The 20,365-nt window shown below is 54.4% G+C and overlaps 1 protein-coding gene across 1 annotated transcript; it reads left to right on the top strand.

The window, feature by feature from the left end:
- Positions 1–4,555: 4,555 nt before the first annotated feature.
- Positions 4,556–19,905, top strand: SFT2D2 (SFT2 domain containing 2). Its single transcript, XM_081113107.1, has 8 exons — positions 4,556–4,683; positions 9,893–9,979; positions 10,202–10,287; positions 13,364–13,445; positions 14,796–14,831; positions 14,916–14,974; positions 17,519–17,548; positions 19,098–19,905. The coding sequence occupies exons 1-8, from the start codon at positions 4,621–4,623 to the stop codon at positions 19,135–19,137; spliced, it is 483 nt and encodes a 160-aa protein (XP_080969233.1). The 5' UTR covers positions 4,556–4,620; the 3' UTR covers positions 19,138–19,905.
- The last annotated feature ends 460 nt before the right edge of the window (positions 19,906–20,365 follow it).

Below are 20,365 nucleotides of genomic sequence, written 5' to 3'. Positions count from 1 at the left end.
AAATAAGAAACAGAGTTCTTCTCAAGGGTCTACACCAGGCGCTCATCAGATGCTGGGGCGGGAAGGGGGGAACTCCTGTCAGTGGCTCAGGCAGGCAGGAGGCAGGAGGCATAGGTATGAAACCCCGCCCGCTTCCCCCAGACCCTTTCCTTGAGGGATTCAAGTCTTAGGCTGCTGGTGGGGAGGAGCAACACATCACATTACCCTCAGACCCAGGGAAAAACCCTTGATTTCTGGGGGGAAAAATAAAGGCAAACCCTTCAGGCTCTGGGGCAGAAGTCGGAAATGCCCTGACAGTCACTGCTAGAGGAGGCCAAGCCAATACCCCTGACCTTGGAGCAGGGGCAGAAAACCCTGGGCCCAGGGTCCTACCGGGACAACAGATGTGCTACCCTGAGGGAGGGCACGGAATTCACACACAAGAACAAGAGCAGATTTCCGGCAGTTTGGCTGCCACAGGGGACGGGGCAGGAGTGTTGAGAGAGGCACCCCTCCAAGGCCCAGGCACACAGCCTGCCTTAGACTGAGGCATCAGAGTCAGCGGAGAAACCCTGCGCCACCACCAGCCTAGCACTAACAAGGGCCACCAGTCTCGTGGCGGAAGTGGGCACTTGGAGAGCGGGAACGGCGTCCCTCTTCACCGGCACGTAGTACTCCATGCATGTGTTTAGAGTGAAGAAGAGATTGATTAGAAGAATGAATCAGCAACCCTGAGAACAAAGGGGTCGGGGGAGAAAGTTAGTTCTAAGATATTCCCGGATGGTGTTCCTCAGACTTTGCACAGCTACTTGGATAGTGATAGAACTAGTGAAATTGGGCTCCGTGCAAATTCCAGTACTCTGCCTCACTCCCTCTTCAGGGACCTGCAATCAACTCGCAGTATTCCTTCCCTCCTTCCAGCAGGGCAGGAGCTTGGTCTCTCAAGTTCCTTGAAGGCAGGGATAATGGTTGGTTCTGCGTTTGTGTCAAGCACCAGGCATTGTGCACGGTGTGTAATAGGTGCTCAGTTAACGCGGAAGAAATGGATGCCTGTGAGGCCGAGTCAGTGGAGGCAGGGAGGCTGCTTGGAGAGGGTCTAGAAAACCTTCAAGGGAAAGGAGACTGTACCCAGGTTTCCCCGGGGAAGACCCAGGCGACCCAATCCCCTTGGACACAGACACCTCTCCTGTGGGTTCAGGCTGAGTCTGCATTGAGGGCCTTGCTGTAGACACGGGGCTGCAGTGCCTGCCATCTGCTGCTTTAGGTAACGTCATCGCTATTGGACGTGAAGCTCCTGAGCTGATGCTCTGGTAGCAGCTTGTTTCTCTCCTATTGTAAAATAGAACATTCTTGTGTTCTTACAAGGTTGAAGCCATCTAGCATTTCCCTTAGGCCTTTGACTCACCACTTACAGGCAGGGTTGCCCTATGATTTGTGGGGCCTGGGAAACAGTGCAAATGGAAGTCCATTAGCCATGTGTCTAAATAGTTAATAGCTACACATCAAGCTAAATAATTGTTAAATTATGTATGACCCTCCTATATTGACAAATACCTGTAGTTATGGCTTTTATGAGACTGCAGATTGGCTAAATGTCAAAGATGATATTCAGCCCTGGCCAGTCTGACTCGGTTGGAGTGTCAACCCATACACCCAAGGTGGCGGGTTTGATTCCCTGTCAGGGCACATGCCCAAGGTGCGTGTTTGATCCCTGGTCAGGGCACATGTGGGAGGCACCCGACTGATGTTTCTCACATCGATATTTCTCTCTTGCCCTCTCTCTAAAATCAATTTAAAAAAAATGATATTCAAACACCTAAATTCAATGATCACAAAATTAAAATATAAAAATATAAATTCAATTTAAAAATGACATTATTTTTTATGTTTTCAACAGTTATTTAAAAGCATTCAAAATAATCTGCAAAAGTTAAAGGGAAGAAATCTAATTTATAATTAATTCACAAATTTTTAAAAATTAAATTTCAGGTATTTGAATAAAGTTGAATTTTTTGGGGGGGTTTGATTACATGCTTTATTTATGTATTGGTATTAGAAGAAGGGAGAGAGGGAGAAAGAGTCATTGATGTGAGAAACAGATCAGTTGCCTTCCATTTGCGCCCAACGGGATTGAACCCATAACCTGGCCAGGGTTATTTATTTTTTAAGTTGAAATTTTCTACTTGACTCTGAAAATGTAATGAAATCTTATTAAATATTTTTATTAAAAAGCTCTTTGTGATTCTAGTGTTCAATATCTTAGAATCAGTATCATGTTTCATGTATTTGATGCCTAGACCTACATATTTACACATTAAGAGTAATATGAATTGCTCAATATTGCAGAATATTCCTCACCCCCTGTGTGAATTGCAAATACTGCATCAATCTGTGAGTACCTCTGCAATCGTCAATTAAAGCATGTAGAGAAATGAGAAAACAGACATTTGGAACAAATGGGAAATGGTATATTGTTCTGTGAGATTCTGCTGCACCCTGCCATGTCGATGTGGGCTGGCTTAGAGAAGGCTTCAGAGAAGGAAGCAGAGTGACACTGGCTTCCACTAGATCAGGGGTCCTTAAACTTTTTAAACAGGGGGCCAGTTCACTGTCCCTCAGACCGTTGGAGGGCCAGACTATAGTTTAAAAAAAAACTATGAACAAATTCCTATGCACACTGCACATATCTTATTTTGAAGTAAAAAAACAAAACAGGAACAAATATTTGTATTTGCATGTGGCCCGCGGGCCGTAGTTTGAGGACCCCTGCACTAGATGCTAACTGAATGCCTGCCACGTCCCAGGCTCTCCATACACTGCTATCTTTCCTTCCTATAATAACTTACAGAGGTGGTAATTTGTGTCCCTTTTACAGATGGGAAAAATAAGGATCAGAAAGGTTACGTAACTTGCTCAATGCCACACAACTAGCAGTAAGAGTTGGTGCTAGAGTTATAAAACCCGGGTCTTCCTAACTCCACGGTGGGTGGACTTGCCACTGTGTCCTCACATTGGAAAGATGTGTAGGAATTTACCTGAGAGGAACAAGGTGGGTAAAAAGGGCATCCAGGCAAAAGCATTTGTTACTCAAGTTCTGAGGTGTGAACTAAAATTATAGAAGCAAGGCATGTTTGAATGTCCATGAAGATGAAGTCTCATAAGGATGTAAATACAACCTTTTGACTGACTTGAATGGGGTCCTGTGTAACCCCCTTTGCCTGGTTGTTTTTAAGGAATCTCCAACAGGCCCAAGTTCTTGGTGTGCACCTCAAGAAAAAATACATCCACCAAGAACCACTCCTGGTGGCTAACTGGGCACAAATTCATAACCAGAATCTAGCAGCCATTGCCAACAGCCTCTCACACAGCCTGCTTCTCAGGAAAAAGCCAGACAAGGCTGCCAGCCTCCTGCGCTATGCTCCTGCCATCTGAACCCACCTTTATAAAGGAGTTCCTAGAATCGCCTTTCAACCAATGGGCTGAGACCTGCCCTGTCCAATCGGAACTGTGCAGCTCTGCCCTCATTTACATATTTCCTGACCAATCAGAGCAGCTCTATAACCGACCGGGACATTTACTCACACCAATCAGATTGTAAATCTGGGTTCCTCATTTGCATAGCAATGGACCAATTAGTAACGAGGGAGGGAACTTTATAAAAGCCAGCCTCCCTTTAGTCTCAGACGCGTGCACTTAGAATTTGTCCGGGTCAGTGTCTCCTGGGTTAGCAAACTTTACCTGGGAACCGGTTCTCTTAAGGGCACCTCAGCCTGAGGACTCCTGTTGGCATTGATCGGTGGCAGCCACCTTGTGTTGACATTGGTAACATCATTTCTGTCCCGGCAGTCTCCGTGTGTCCGGGGGCGGCGGGAGACGCTAGTGGACGCTCCAGGGAACCTGTCTGTGGATTTGCTTTTTAAAGCGATTTGATCTTGAAGTTAGCTTTGCAGACATTACCCAGCGAGCAGCCTGTGAGCCCCTGTCCTGCGGTTAGGGAATCTCCGACAAGTATTCATTAGCGCGGGGCTCCAGTTTGAAGTCGGTGAAAGGAACCAACAAACTAACATTCCTCAAACCCAAGCCCTACCCGATTTCGCCCAAATCGCACTCGGTGCATTTCCACTGGGAATTAGCGTCTTTCAACGTTTCCACAAAGCTCGCTACAGACTCAGCTTACTCCAGGTGGTCCCGCGGATTCTGAACAGATTGTAGGTGCAAGCAGAACGTGGACTGGGCACAGCATGGTCACCAGCCCGAACCCACCGGCTTGGGAACGTGCGCAGGGGCCGGCTCGCCTGTGGGTTCCCGCAGCCCCGCCCCGGGGGCACTCGGCGTCTGCTCGCTGAACCCGCGAGGCGGGGAGGGCGGCGGGAAGGCGGGGACGTGGATTGACGTGTAGCAGGCTCCGTGGCCCTCGATTCCCACTCTTCCAGCCCCTCCCGACGCCCCGGACCAAAACACGCTCGTAACAGCGGGCGGGGCGCCGGCGGGCGGCTGGAGGTGGGCGGGGGGCTCGCCGGGCGCCTGCGCCGGTGGCGGCCAGGTGGGCGGGCACCTGGGCGGGGCGCGCACCCGGAAGAGCCGAGGCCCGAGCAGCGCAACAGGCGGCGGCCGAGGGGCTGCGGCGCGGAGCGGCCCGGGATGGACAAGCTGAAGAAGGTGCTGAGTGGGCAGGACGCCGAGGACCGGGGCGGCCTGGCCGAGGTGAGTGTGCCCCCCGCCCGGCCGTGGCGCAGGCTCGCGGGCGCCTGGGGTGGGGGGCCGAGGGGAGGGGGCGGGCTGCTGGCGGTGGGAAGGAGCAGGACTTCCAGGATGTCCTGGAAAGCTGCTCTGCCGTCCTCCCCCTTTCCGTGCAGACCCTGCGCCCCACTCCGCGCGCCCCAAGGCTGGCCCGGGCGCTGGGCTCTAGCCGCCCGCGTCTGTTTACTTGGGTCCTGCGCCCCCCAGGCCCCCCGCCCCGCGCAGAGGGCGGCGCTGAGCTGAACCCAGAATCGTCTGCGAATGGAGGCGGCCTCTCGGGGACGGGTTGGCCCCAGCCCTGGAGACCCGGCCTGGGGCCATTGGGGTGCTGCTGGGCCGGGCACCTGCAGGGCGGGGCTCCCTGCTCCGCGCGGCGGGGCGGTGGCCGCACCTGGGGGCTCCTGGCCGCCTTCCTGCCCGGCTGAGGTTGTGGATGTGACACTCCCACCCGGCCCTGTGCACCTCCGCGTGTTGTGTAACTGCCTCCAGCGCGAAACCGGGGACTCCCGCGGGCCGGGACCAGCTTGCTTCTCTGCCCACGCAGTCTGCACGCGGACCGCGGGCCCCTCGGGAGAGCTGAGCTGGGCACGAAGGCCCCGGCGCTAGAGCCTCACAGACTGTGTATTTCCTCTCTCGCGTGCTTTCTGCTTTTGTTGTTTTCCTTTCTGGGTAACAGAATATCATGTCTTTACTTTTTGGCGTGTATTGCATGGGCCCCAGTTTTTCCATCTCCTTCCAACGCCAAACGCATATTTGCTGTCACTTTAAGCGGCGTCTCCCATGGTTTCCTCCCACGCTTCCTCCACCTGCTGATGGTACTGCGTTGTGTGCGATGCCAGTACCTCCAGCCTCCGTGAGATCTCAGGACTGCACGCTTCACCTTGAAGTAACACCATAGGAATCGGGTGTTGTAGGAATTGAGATTTAACTCCCCCGCCCCCCTCATTTCAAAACAGCTGCCTCCTTCTTTTCAGGTTGTTGCCTTTATTAATTGGCCAAGGCTCAGGGGTAATTTCCTGAGTTCTTTGTTCCGGGTTTCTCTCTCCCGGGAAACCTCAGACGGGACAGGGCAGAAGAAAACTTCATTGGCCGACAGTCCTGCTTACCCAGCTCTATGCCCTGCGGACTGTCAACAGCTTTTGTGAGCAGCGGGCTTCTCCAGGGTGACCTCTTCTCTCCCCGAAGACTCTGGGCGAGGGAGGGAGTGTTGACAGTGGGACGATGCCAATGTTATATATTTAGAAAATCATCATGAAGCAATGGACAGATCCTCGAGAGTGAGTGATTGAAAACTCTCGAGCGTGAGTGATTGAAAACTAAATGCTGAATTTTACCTAAAATGGTGACTATGCATGTTGGACACAGTGAAGGGTTTTAAGTTGGAAGCTCAGGCCTGTGTTAAATCTCGTTTAAAAAAGAGTAAGTGCTTCTCTCTTGTTCCAAAATACTGCTGTCAGTTTCCTCTTTTGGAACGTAGATTCCGGTTTATATCATTGAATGTCCCCGCCACCGTCCGAACTCCTGGGAAACGTTTCAGAACCGGCCGGATCATTTTCAGAGTTATTGTTGGCTCTATTCTTTTTTAAAAAAATATATTTTATTGATTTTTTTACAGAGAGGAAGGGAGAGGGATAGAGAGTTAGAAACATCGATGAGAGAGAAACATCGATCAGCTGCCTCCTGCACACTCCCCACTGGGGATGTGCCCACAACCCAGGTACATGCCCTTGACCGGAATCAAACCTGGGACCCTTCAGGCCGCAGGCCGACGCTCTATCCACTGAGCCAAACGGGTTAGGGCAGGCTCTATTCTTTCTTGTTCGGTAAGGTCTCCTTTAAAATGTCGGTCCTGGCTTGATTGTCTCACATTTCCCGGGGCTCTGAGGCTCCACAGCTGCAGGGTTTTCTGTGGTGGAATGTCTGTCTTATGTGGTAAGTTGTACAGGTGGCCTTACAGTCTCTGCCAAGTCAGCATATAAGCTGTCAGAAGTCACCAGAAGCAAGTGCTTTTATTTTTAAAAATACGTTTTTATTGTTTTTAAAGAGAGATGAAGGGAGAAGGAGAGAAACATCCATGGGCTGCCTCTTGCACGCCCCCTACTGGGGATTGAGCTGGCAACCCAGGCATGTGCCCTTGACCAGGAACCCAACAAGCGACCTTTCGGTGCATGGGTCCATGCTCAACTAACTGAGCCACACTGGCTTCTAAAAACTTTTCTTCTCTTAATGCAGACCACAGAAGGATGACGAGTTCTGTTCTCCTAGGTAGGAAACTAGGGTTATAAAAATGGCTTGGCCATGTCTCAACACAAGTGGTCTCACGATGAGTTTTCTGACGCTGCATCGGCCTAACTACACCTTCAGCGTTTCCTGTCAGTGGACTTCTTTTAAAAGTATAGGTTTTATGTCCCTGCAAAGGATTCCAGGGACAAGGAAGGTCTGAATGGCCCCTGGCCGGACAGCGCAGGAACGAGGCAGTGTTCCTTTCTCACCTTCTCGTTACCAGCCCTGCTTCCCGAACACGTCTTAGTTTTACTTCTTTTTGGCAAGAGCTGCTCTTCTGTCCACATCCCGGAGTCAAAGGCACCTTTGTGCGTACCTGCCAGCCAGACCGTGCGTGACTGATTGCCTCCAAATCCTATCCGGGTACTGTTTTAGCGGCTCTGATTTCCAAAAATGTTCGCCCAGTTCCCAGCAACCGTGAGTTCAGAGAGACATTTTACACCACCCGAGTCTATTTTCATAAAAGTGATTCGTTTTCCCTGAGTCCAGTTAGAAGAAGTGGGCCGCGGCTTCCTCCTGCGCTTGACCAAGAACTTGCAACCACACAGAGTGGAAAACGGGAAAAGTCCTGCCCCCTTTGGTAAGCAGGCTGGCATTTGGGTGGAACTCCGCTTGAGAGACTTGGCGAACCAACGCATCACTTTCCTTCTGAAGGTGGAAAGCAGGCGCCTCCTGTTGCTGGTGCTTTTGATTTCTACAAGGGCCGGAATCTCGCTGTCCGGCTGTTGAGACCATATCCTTCATGCCAGGGTCAATTCAAGTTTGATACTTAACCTTATGGTTTATCCTCTTTAAAAAAAGAAAGAGCCCTAACCGGTTTGGCTCAGTGGATAGAGCGCAGCGGCCTTCGGACTGAAAGGTCCCAGGTTTGATTCCGGTCAAGGGCATGTACCTTGGTTGCGGGCACATCCCCAGTGGGGGGTGTGCAGGAGGCAGCTGATCAATGTTTCTCTCATTGATGTTTCTGACTATCTCCCTTCCTCTCTGTAAAAAAAATCAATAAAATATATTTTAAAAAAATAAGAAAAGAAAGAAAAGTTTGAATCTTTTAAAATATCCCTGTTGACCCGGCTGGTGTGGCTCAGTGGTTGAGCGTTGACCTATGAACCAGGAGGTCACGGTCCGATTCTCGCTCAGGGAGCCATCCCCAGTGGGGGGCGTGCAGGAGGCGGCTGATCAATGATTCTCTCTCATCATTGATGTTTCTATCTAGCTCTCCTTCTCCCTTCCTCTCTGAAATCAATAAAAATATTAAAAAATAAAGTAAAATATCCCTGTTGGTGCAAACAGTGTTCCGGTAACTGGTCCAGCCCAACCCTGTACCGCACTTCTCTCCCACACGCAGCCCGATGTCATTTTCCACTTTGGCAAGGTGAGTTCTTTGGTGCCTGCATGAGTAGGAGGAATTGTGGTTTTTGATTTTATTCTGTTCTTGGTGGGAGTTGGGCAGGTTAGTCAGAGGGGGTCTCGCCCGGTTGTCTGGGCGCCGGTGCACCCGGATAGCAGAGCATCACCTGACTTATTTGGGAGGAGAGGTTTTCCTGTCATTGCACCAGGTGGCGTGTCTGTCCTAACCCCCTTCTCCCACTGCATGTTACCAGCCCTGAGAGCGCCTCTCCGAGCAGGGTCCTGTGTTGCCACACGCTCTTGCAGATGCTGTGTGTGTGTCTGTGTGTGTCTGTGTGTGGTATTGCAGTGTCATTAGCTCACTTTCAGTGCGTGTGAACACATGGGGAAGCAGGACCCCTGTAATAACCTGCCCGAAATACCTGTGTCCTGGGTGGAGGGAAGCCGTTCCGGAGCAAGGCCTGCCACACCTGGGGGAGCCGCTGGCTCTCCTCCAGCGTCAGGCTGGACAGGAAGCTGGAGGCAGGGTTGAAAACAGGTCCTGAGCTGGGAACACCCAAGGCCGAGGGAGTTGCCAGTCCAGTGACCCTGGCAGCTTCTGCCACCACCTCCCTTCCTCCATCAGCCGGTGGCAACGTGGTCAGCAGCTTCCACCGTGTTGCCAGATGGAGACTGTGCGGCCACACGCGCGATCCTGGGTGCATAGACCTGGCCCGGCCGCCTGCCTTGGCTGTGCAGGCCAGGCCTTTGGTCTCAGTGGCAGCTGCCTGTGCCAGCTTGGAGCTGCCGGGGCCACTTGTCAGGTGGACAGACTAGGAAGATCACTTGGCTGACGCCTTTGGCACAGGGAGAAAACCCTGGGGAGCTACTCCCAGCTCCCTGTTGTGGCAGTTGTTCTGGAAACCATGGCCTCCGCTGAACTTCGCTCTTGGGAGGGATTAATCTTGGTGGCAGAGAGTCAGGATGGGCCGCGAGTAACTAATTAACTAGGCTCTGCCTCCCACTTGAGGGACATGACTGGTGCCAGCCCTGGACAACAACACTGACAGCATAAAAGACTTAATGAGTGTCCTGAGGAGGGGAGCCTTACCCCCCAAGTCTCAGAGGTGCTGGCGGAGCAGCGACTGCTGAGCTTGAATGGACGCAGGAGACGATGCCCGGTGGACACAGCCGCTGGGTGCCGTCCCTGGCTTTTCCCGTCTCCTGGGCCCCGCCTGGCAGGGCGCATGCCTTTCCCGTGTGGGCCTGGGCCTGCCCGGGCTGCCGGGAGGCTTGGCTCCCTGAGGGTCTGCCGTCCTGCTTGCTGTTGGAAGTAGGTGGGGCTGGAGACAGAGCCCCCACTTCTGGAGGTGTCCAGCCTCTCACCGCCGCAGGACAGGAGGCTCGTGGATGGAGAAGGAGCTGGTCCCACGACTCGGGCTCTGCAGCTACGAGCATGTGGGATTCTGTGCTCCCGCCGCCCTCCGTGCAGACTCACACGCTAACCTAACTGCGGGCGTCCTTTGTCTCGGGTGCTGTATGTGACCTGTTTTTCAAACTGCAGGTGGCTGACACATCCTCACTGAGCTGGAATACCAGAATCAAAGGCTTCATTGCGTGTTTTGTTGCAGGAATTCTCTGCTCTCTGCTGGTGAGACCCCCCCCACACCCCTTGCCTTTGCCCCTGCCCTCCTAAGCTTGGTCTTTCTGGGTCACCCACCTCCTTTTCTCTGCTGCTTTTCACAGAAATGCACGGGTAAGAGGAGCGGGAGGAGGGGGGGGCGGGAGGGGACTCGGGGAGGGGGGTCAGGTTTCTCGGGGGCCCTGGTTGTGGCTGTGGCACAGATGCAGGCACCTCTGCTTGGTCTTGCAGGGCACGTTTCTGCTCTGGGTGCCGAGGAAGGGGCTGTACCTCTTCGCCGTGTTTTATACCTTTGGTAACATCGCTTCCATCGGGAGGTAAGTTTTTAATCTCCCTCCGCCAGTCACTAGATGGGAAAGGGCTGTGCCTGCGCGGGCGCTGAGGAGGTGCCTTCGTAGTTGCGAGGGTGGGGAAGGAAAGAGGCAGTCAAAGCACATCCTCCATGTCTTGTCCCTTCCAGATACGATTATATTTCAAAGTTTACCTTGGAAATACCCCTGGGGAGACAGGAGCATGTGATCCTGGGATTTCACACGCGAGGGGACATGGGGTCTGTGAGGTTACGACACAGCCCTCTGCGCTGTTCTTGTCTTCCTGCTGCCAGCGCCGAGGCCGTGATTTCACTGCACGTGAAACTTGTTACTCAGAGCAAGACCCTGTCAGACCTGCTGGTGCGGGCAGGGCATCAGCCTGTGCCACGTGCTGTGGCTGCACAGACTGTCCAGGTCAAGTTTGTTCACTCTGACGTCTCAGCCGCACCCATGGGCTGACAGCCCCAGCCCTGCCTCCCGCCAGGGGGAGCGCGGCCCGACTCTGTCCTCTTTCCTCGCTTTCCCCAGAATCCCGGGGGCCCACCCCTCCCCCATCGTTGAGGCTCCATCCCCTTTTTCCCTGTGGCCATTGTCCCTCATACGAGGAGCCTTGATCCTACCCTGCTGGGCTGTGAGCATTCGCAGACCAGTGTGGCTCAGTTCCTGCCACGATGGAGCTCACGGCCGGCCAGGCAGACACAGAAAGTGGTACAGAACCTGCTGTGGAGAGAGACGCTCAGGGAGGCGCTGACCTGGCCTGACCCGACCAGAGACCAGGGAGGGCTTCCTGGAGCAGGTGGCGCGCCAGCTGCTCTCACTCTGCCCTTGGCTCACCTGACGCTGTAGGAGTCCGTTTTCCTGTCCTGTGCCTCCTCCATCGCCCCCTGCCGGCCACCCACTGCCCACTGAGCTTCCCGGTGGCTCCGGGTCCCTCTCTGCAGGTGGAGTCCAAGCCCATCAGCTGCGTGTGGGCCAGGCCCTCGAGGGCTGCCTTTACCCCTCCCCTCGCCCCCTGCACCCAGCCAGGCTGACCCTCGGCCTTTCCCGAACATCTCCAAGCCTCTTCTGCTCAGGCCGCCTCCTCTGCATGGACGCCGCCCCCATGCAGCTCCTCTCCATGCCCCCCCCCACCTCTTCTAAGAAATGCCTTCTCCCCTCTAGATCAGCACCCCCTTTTCACTGGGCTCTGCATGCCTGCATGTATTTACATGGTGGCGCATACAGCGCTTTGTTAACTGCCTCAGCACAAGTCTGTAAGCCTCCTGGCTGCTTGTCCCTAATCATCCCTAAACCAGCTGTTTCCAGCTGGAACACTGACAAATGATTGTGCCTGCCTCTGGCCACCTCCTTAAAGCTTCGTTTATTGAATGCTGCCGCACACGTGTCTCGTCGTGCCTCTAAAGCCCTCACATGCTCACTTCTGGGGAGTTGTGCTTTGGGCAGACAGCGTAGGTTACAATGTAGAGTCTAGACCAGGGATGGCGAACCTTTTGAGCTCGGCGTGTCAGCATTTTGAAAAACCCTAACTTAACTCTGGTGCCGTGTCACATATAGAAATTTTTTGTTATTTGCAACCATAGTAAAACAAAGACTTAAATATTTGATATTTATTTTATATATTTAAATGCCATTTAACAAAGAAAAATCAACCAAAAAAATGAGTTCGCGTGTCACCTCTGACACGCGTGTCATAGGTTCGCCATCACTGGTCTAGACTGAGCAAAAGGTACAGGCCTGTTGTTTCGTCCAGAAGAACTGTTAGTGAATCCCAGCGGGACCAGTCCTGCAGCATTGTGTAGGGAGACAGTCAGGGGAGCGAGTCGTTATTTCCAGGCTGTGTCTAGGAGTTTGTGGCTTTACCTGTAGTCTTAGGTGTTTGTGTATTTGCTGCATTGAACTTTGAAGGCCAGCCTTGGCTATTGCTTCGTGTTCACTGTTGGCTAAATAATTGACCCACGAGCACAGCCTTGAATTCCACTGAAACTAAATGGCATTTCAAAGAGATGGACTTACGCTTAAAATGTCTGTTTTTACTGAGCACTCAGTGGTGAAGCTATCTGCTGGCCGGCGTGTTAAAGCCTGGCTATAACAGGCTACCCCTCGGGCGGTGCCACATGGGCACTGCTGTGGAGTCAGGAAATGAGTTGAGGCTGGCTCTGGCCCTGGTGTGGTAGGCATGAGGCCCGCTCTCCCTCGCCTGCCACCAGGCAGGCTCCATTCGCACACAAGGCACACGGGTGCCTTTCGGCACTTGGGAACCTAGAAGATGTGGGTTTGAATGACAGCTCCTTGGGCTCCCAGCTGTGTGGCCTTGGGTAAGTCAGTTCACCTTTTTGAGCTTCATTTTCTCATCTCTGCAAAATTGTACTAACACCCGACTCCCAGAGCTGTTGAGGGGAAGCAACGAGGTCACGTATGTGGTAGCTGGCGTCTAGCAAACATTCAGCGATTCCGAGCTGTTCCCGTCAGCAGCAGCAGCAGTATTCTCTGGAGAGTAGGAAGGAAAATGACCTGCTCTCCTTGTTAACACAGATAACCTAAGCCTGTAAGGTGTGGCTTTTCCTTCTTAACCGCTGAACTGCCACAATATTTTGAATTTAATTAAAAAAGCATCTGTAGACGCTTACAGATGCGTACACATGGTTAAATTACTTGAGTGTTTCTGGTTGGTCGGTTCATTTCCATGGGTGGACTGTGACGGCGGCAAGGTGGCACCTCTCAGAGAGGGTCCTGTCCCCCGCGGAGAGCAGTGTGGCCCCAGAGTCAGCCCTGCCTGCACCTGCAGCCTCTCCGCCACTTACTAGCTGGGGGCGTGGATGGGCCCAGCCCTCCTGGGCTGCAGTTTCTTCATCTGTAGAACGTCTGGTACGTGTGTTCCTGTGATCGGCCCGCTCGTGTTGATGGATTAAATGAGGACAGTGCACACAGGGCCCTTGAGCGCAGTGCTGGGCACACAGTAAGAGCTTTCAGACGTTAGGCATCACTGCCGTCGTGGCCATGGTTGCGGCCGCCCGGGGCGGTGGGGAGGCAGCGGTGCCGGTGTGGACTGCTCTGGGCTGATGGCTTGTGTGTGTGTCCGCAGCACTGTCTTCCTCATGGGGCCCATGAAACAGCTGAAGAGAATGGTGGAGCCCACGCGTTTGATCGCGACCATCATGGTGCTGGTGAGTCCGCCTTGCAGCTGGGCTTTCTGCTCTGGGGCATCTTTTTCTTAAACCCTTTTCCTTTCCTCTTGACTCAGTTCCCGATGCTGGTGACCCTGTGGCAGAAGGGAGCATGCTCCACCTAATTATCACCCCCACTTTGTGTTTCTGTGGGTTAAGGTGCTGCCAGTTCTGTAAAGCACCTCCAGAGGGCGCTGCTTGTCAAATTAGCCAAAGTGATAGGGTAGTGAGTGAGCTCTGGTAGTGGGTGAAGCTGTACTGGGCCATACGGGGGGGAATCACTCGGAGACCAGGTTCATTCTCAGGGCGGGGGGGGGGGGTCAGTCTCGGTGGGGGGCTTTCATCGTCCTGTGACCCCCCGAGATGGCTTTCATCGTCCTGTGACTTTGGGGTCATGTTCGTTTCCACGGGTCGTCCTCGCGGCCATCGCCCTGTTCCCTGCTCTGACGACAGTGCCTTTAGTCGTGTCCTATCTCCCTGTCCGTTAACCCAGAATGCCTGTCATTTCTTTGGCCTGTTCGCTTCCACGCGACCATCAGAATCACCCCAGACCACACTCTCTGTCCATTATCAGTCGTGTAACCTTGGGAGCTTGGCAGCATACTTTTATTGGATTTGTTTGTGTTACTTGCCTTTGTTCAGACACGTAAGTTTTCTAAGGCCACGCCCACGCTTGCTGTTCATTTCGTGTCCCTTCAGAGCACTGGGCCAGTGCTGGACACAAAGGAAATACTTAGACGTATTCCTTTGGAAGTTTCTGTTACGGAAGGAGGCGGTGACAGGCGTGATGACCGCTCTAGCACCTGTCGTCCTAGGCCTGTTGGATGGAGGTGGCCTGGACAGGGGTCTTGTAGAAAGAACTTTCTAAGAAGGGACCTAGAGAAAGTGTTAGGGGACAAGGACACAGATACCTGACTGGTCGCCTGTGAACGTGGCATCTCGTGTTAACCTCTGTCCTTGCGTGGCTCTTCCACTCTCAAGACTGACGTTTGGCAGGAGTTAGGGTACAGGGACGTGTGAAGCCTGCTTTTCAGTTTGAGTGGAAAGACGGAGGGACTAGGAATGTGATTTTTGTTTGCTGGGCAGAGCTTTTGGGGAAATTAGAAAAGGAGCCTTCTCTTTTTAATCTGGGAACCTTATTGGCGATTTTAACTTTTCTGCTAAACGTGGGTGCTCAGGCGGCGAAATGCTGTGAAATGAAGGATGCATTTGCTGCCGTGCCCGTCACGGGGTCCGAATGCTGCAGCTTGGTCAGTATTGGTGTAAGTTCGCCAAGAATAAGTCTTTATGGTTTCCCCGTGTCGTCATTGTCATTGTAGTAACTCAACATTGTTTCCTTTCTCCCTGCAGTTGTGTTTCACGCTCACCCTGTGTTCTGCCTTTTGGGTAAGTTTGTGTTTGCGTTCTCCTGAACCCCTCTGGTTTCTGCGCTCGGCACCCTGATCACGGGACCTATCGTTTTCCTTTCAGTGGCACAACAAGGGGCTCGCCCTCATCTTCTGCATCTTGCAGTCTTTGGCCCTGACGTGGTGAGTCACCTTTTCGCTAAGGGTCCCTGCCCACGGCCTGGGATGAACGCGCAGCGTGACACACTCCGCGTGCTGCGGGAGGAGGGCCGGGGAGCACAGAGCCTTCTCCGCGATGCGGCGCAGCCTGCGACGGCCCGCTGCCAGCAGGTGGCAGGAGTGGGCCGGGGAGGCTGTTGGCCCAACGCGGTGTGTTTGCTGGGCTCAGGCTTGATTTCGAGATGTTACTGTTACTAACCCCTCGCGTCCAGTAAGAGCAGGGGTGATGAAGTCTGACAAGAGCTGGTAAAAATAGTCTGTGAGTCAAAAAGACATTAAAGAGGAAGGAAAGTGGTAAGAAAAATAATGAGCATTGCATTTGGGATGGGATGACTCATTTAACAGAAGGACGAAGAGGGAGCTGTCAGCAGGAGGCGAGGCGCGCCACTGACGGGCAGCCACGTGGCTGTGGGCGGTTTCAGCATCCGCACCGGAGGCTGGGGGGCACGGCCCGGGACTGGGACTCGGGCCAAGCCCAGTGGAAGGGCTGCTGGAGATGCGGTTACCTGAACCCACCATGGGCCGTGGGTTCAGGGCCCGTTCGGTCTGGTCCAGCATCAGAGGGTGGGTGGGGGTGGCATGTGTGGCGTCTGTAGCTTCTGACGTTGCTAAGATCCGCGCGAGGCTGACCAGGGGATGATATTTGCCGGACAGGTCAGTGCAGGGGTGACTGATCTACTTTGGGAGAAAAGTTTTGCTCTGATGCAAAGACTGGAGGACTGTGCAGTGTGTTTGAGCGTCCAGGGGTCAGCCACACTCCGGTTTGGTGGCGTGGACCTTGAGACTGCAAGCTTAGCACCATCCCCCCCGTGGGCAGTTTTGGACTTTTGGATGAGTGTATTTTCATGATCCTTTGGGGAGTCACAGGTAGACAGGCCTGGTGAGTGTAGGTGGGGAGGAGAATGCTGGCCCCATTTTGACGTGACGCGTGTTTTGTAGCAGGCGCCAAAAGGGCCTGGTGTGACCGCTTATGTTTATGTTTTCTGGGGGCAGAAATGTGTACCCACATACATATGTCTTTCTTATATAGTTGTCCCCCTTATGCGTGGGGGACATGTTTGTTCCAAGACCCCCGTGGATGCCTGAAACCAGGGATAGTACCAAACTCCATACAGTATAGACTAGGCCTTTTTCTACACATACCCACCTGTGACAAAGTGTAATCGTAAATCGGGCACAGCAAGTGGTTAACAACGTAACTAATAAAATAGAACAGCACACACAGTTTATTATAATAAAAGTTATGTGAATGTGGTCTCTCTCTGTGGCTACAAAATACCGCACTGCTGTGCCCAGCCTTCACGTGAAGCCCTGAGGTGGTCAGTGCCTTAAGTCGGGGACCGGCCCCTCCTCACCCACAGGAAGCACTGCCCGGCTTCCCTGGGGCAGACCCGACTCCGTCACTGCTCTGGCACCCCGGGCCCGGCACTAAGTGAAGTAAGGGGACCCGAACACCAGCCCTGCGGCTCCGACGGCTGAGCTGGTAACTAGTGGCTGTCGGGCGGAAGCGTGGAGGCGCTGACAGTGTGAAGAGTCACGTCCCGAGCTGAACAGCGTGAGATTTCATCACGGGACTCAACACACAATTTAAAATTCAGTTATTTCTGGAATTTTCCATTTAGTATTTTTGGACCACAGTTGACCATGGATAACTGAAACCATGGAAAGCGAAACTTTGGATGCTGCGGGGGACAGGGGGAGAGGGAGGGACGGCTGTAGAGAGCTTCTAAAGCCAGTTTTCGGAGGTCCCGCGGCCCTGTGGGCTGAGGCGCCACCCCCGCTGCACTGGCGTTCTCTGACGGTTTGCTTTTCCTAGGGGTTTGCTTTTCCTAGGGCGAGCAGTGTCTGCCCCGCCGTCTCCAGGCCTTCCTCAGGGCGGTGGGCACGGCTCCCTGCCGGGCAGGGGGTTGAGCTGCCTGGGGCCACCAGGTGTCTTTGGACTTGGGTTTGAAGAATCAGAGCTTGTTTATAGTTTCATCCATAGAGTAGTTGGTACTGGGTTTTATTTTTTTCTGTTCTTTCTTGTTTCAAAAGTAATTGGAGCAGAGCAGACAATTTCTCCCAATGGTGGAAGCGGTGTTCTGTTGCGGATTTATGAAATACGAGAGGACAGTGGGTCTGGGGCTTGTTTGGCGTTCTCTCCGGACGGCTCTGTGCCATCAGGATTTCTGGACCTGCCTGTTGGAGGTGACCCTGCCGGCTCAGCCGGTCAGATGGGTCACCCCGAGAGCCTGAGGTCCCAGGGCTTGTCTCCGCCTGGGCCTGTTGCCCTCCTCCTTTGGACACAGATGACACTTCCCTCCCCAGTATACAGTGGCGTAGCGTGTGTGCACGTGCACATGTGTGTGCGTGCACAGTATGTGTGCGCGCGTGTGTGTGTGTGTGTGCACCCTTCACCCCGAGGGCCCCATAAGTCCCTGCAGAAGCTCTTACAGCCCAGAAGCCTGTGCTGCTGTAATCGTCTGCGCCCTTCATTTAATTTGATCTTGTGTTTGTTTCTCCTTGTAGGTATAGCCTTTCCTACATCCCATTCGCAAGGTAAGACGGGCTGTATGCGGGTGTAACAGCTGTCGCTGGGGGATGTTGATGTGTGTGCATGGGACTGTTAGTATGGAGTGTTTTCAGACACTGCTCGTTCTTTTATCTTTCCTAAGCCCTTTGAGACCAGCAGGCAGGTGTTACATACCTGTTTATAGATTAGGAAGCTAAGGTCACCCCCGCCCCCATACAGGCAGTGATGGGCATCGACCCAGGCCGCCTGCACGTTCCACTGTGATCGGTCGTGTCTGTGCACATGCCCACCATTAACCGGCAGCTTTGAGATTTTCTCAAAGGTGGGTACCACTTCCATGTCCCGGAGCCAGAGGTGGAGGGAGGGGAGCTCGTGCTGTCTTCCTGCAGCGCCTCCCGGGGCGATTCAGGGAGGAGCCTGTAAAGGGAAGGCAGCAGGGCTCCCTCCTGTGAGCAGCGTGACCCTGGCGACCCTGGCAGCCTGCTGACCCTCCGGCCTCAGGGCTCATTGACGACTAGAGCGGGTCGGCCCTTCCAGCTCTGAGGTTCTGGCGCCAAACCTCTTTACATTGGCACCGTCCGTGGTCTTTGCCTCTGACCCTGTTCTCATGTCACCATTTAATTTCCGTTCCTCTCTTGTTAACCAACATGTGCTTCCCAAGCTGCGCTGAGAAAAAGAAAAACGGTGTGTGAGCAGGGGGAGCAGGCTTATTACGTCTGACGCCCTCAGGTCTGTTGCCGATGGTGATGTGGACGCTGGGAGTGATTGGACGAGAACTTAGAAGCCCTGGCGTTCACGGCGGCCGGTGGCTTTGTGAAGGGCTCCCTCCTTCCAGACCCCTAATGGGACGTGTGGATGAGCTTCCGTGAGGGCCCTTTCTCACCCAGAGCACTTCCTGGGGCCACAGACAGAGCTTAAGAAACGTTCTTCTTATCATCTGGCTGTTCAAGCGCACGGGAGTGCACTCTCTCACCACCCTGCAGCGGGCTCCCAGGGCCCGGGCACAGGTGCAGCCGGGAGCGGGCGGGCTGGGACGTGGCCGAGTAGGGCAGCGGTTGGTTGCTGTCTGCCCATGCCGGCTCGCACTGCGTTCCCAGGAGAGTCGGTGAGCTCTGGGTTAGGGTGCCCCATGCTAGGAGCTCCTGGTGGATGTCCCTTGGCACATCGGCTGCTTGCTTAGAATGAAGGACCCCCGAGTGGCTGTTTTGCTGAAGGCATTGACTGCATTCTGTGATTCTGGTTGCTAGAAAGTGCACCTTCCTGGTGCGTCCCTTGGTTCCTGATGGTCTCTACCGCCTTCCTGTCTTTTCCTTTGGTCGTCATGATCGCTGGCTGTCATTTAGCAAATTCCTACTCCATTCAACGCCCTCATTCCCACCGCTGGTCAGGAGTGTGAGTGGGGACACCCCTTTTCACAGATGAGACATTCGCAACTCAAACAAGGCAAGCGACCTGCCTGGGGGCCTGACCCCACAGTCTGGGTGCTTGCTGCTCTGCAAGGTGCTGCTCTGGGTGCCAGGAAATGGCAGGAGGCGGGTGACCGTCTCCCGTTGACCCCTGTGTTTTTCCTCCTAGGGACGCTGTGAAGAAGTGCTTTTCTGCGTGTCTGGAGTAACGGGCGGCCGGTTTCGCCAAGCTTTGGGCGGCGCTGCGGAAGGAAGCTGGCGGACGCTTTGTAAATACCTTCTAACCTCTTGCTCACGGAACCTGCCTTTGCTCCTGCGGCAGCGGGTTCCCGCGACCTGAACGTGTACGGACGCTCTGGGAGCAGCGCTGTGTCCCCAGCCCCAGTGTCCATAGCACCGCAGGAGGGGTGGCATGTGCCTTCCGGAGAGGACGCTTCCTCACCCCCCCCTGAACTCTCCGAATTCTCATAAACGAGCACCGAGAGCAGCCCCGGGAGCCAGGATTGCCGCTGGCGAGGCAGCCCACCCCCCCCCACCACCCCGGGACGCAGGGTGCGGCGGCCAGGGACAGCGTTGGGCCCACAGGGACTTTATAGATTTGTCCCTCAGCTCGGGGACCACACCCAGGCCCCACGCAGTGTGTGCATGCGTGTTCTCCGGGTCTGGGACCCCGTGACTGCCAGCCGCCCTGGCCGCTGCGCCGTGCAGAGCCTGCGTGGGAGGCGGGCGGAGGGAGGGGGGAGGCTTGGGAGGAGCCCTCTGGTGACAGTGGTCTTTCTGAATCTGAGCGTCGGCCCTTGCACATTCCGCCGGCTGGGATGGGTCTGTAACATCAGCGCACACCCTTTCCTCTTGGGTTTTCAGCTTATTTTCCTCATGACCTCCTGGGACTGGATTGAGAACAAAGCCCCCGAGAAAACACTGCTTTTCCTTTGGGACGAGAGCCGACAGGAGGGGAACGTGTTTGCTGTTCTCTGTATTTTTTCTTCATTCATTTCCGTTCTGGAGTGGAGCCAGGGGGGAGAGGGTGGGAAGACAGCCCCAGGGCCCCTGACCTCCAGGCATTCCCAGTGTTGGAGACGCTGGAGAAGGCGACCCGTGGGCTGCAGGCAGGCCCAGCTCAGCCGGATGTCCATCCCCCCGTGCTCGCGTGTCCCTGGTCTTATCTGGTCCTCACAAGCCTCGTCGCTGAGCAGTGGAGGGTCAGAGAGGTTGCCAGTTCTACCCAAAGCTCCGGCTGTGGCAGAGCTGAGCCTGAGCGGGCGCCCAGCCTCAGCCCTTCTCCGGACCCTGTGTTTCCCGGGGTGGCCCTGGGGTGCTCCAGGGCCTGGGTCCCTGCTTCCCTCCACGCCTGTGACCTCTCGGTCCTGATCTCCGTCACTGCGGTGTCTCCGGCCCTGTCCCCTTTGGGAGGCGCCCTGACCGGTGGCCTCTCTG

This window comes from Myotis nattereri (genome assembly GCF_964212035.1).
Source record: "Myotis nattereri genome assembly, chromosome: 18".
NCBI classification, from domain to species: Eukaryota; Metazoa; Chordata; class Mammalia; order Chiroptera; family Vespertilionidae; genus Myotis; species Myotis nattereri.
Note: the sequence above shows the minus strand (reverse complement) of the source record. Positions and strands in the feature narration are given on the sequence as shown.

Bases quoted from the DNA above. Each gene is read 5' to 3' on its own strand.
- SFT2D2 (XM_081113107.1), top strand. From the start codon at position 4,621: ATGGACAAGCTGAAGAAGGTGCTGAGTGGGCAGGACGCCGAGGACCGG. The intron at 9,980-10,201 runs GTGAGACCCCCC...TTGGTCTTGCAG, and splicing joins GAATTCTCTGCTCTCTGCTG to GGCACGTTTCTGCTCTGGGT. The intron at 13,446-14,795 runs GTGAGTCCGCCT...TTCTCCCTGCAG, and splicing joins TCGCGACCATCATGGTGCTG to TTGTGTTTCACGCTCACCCT.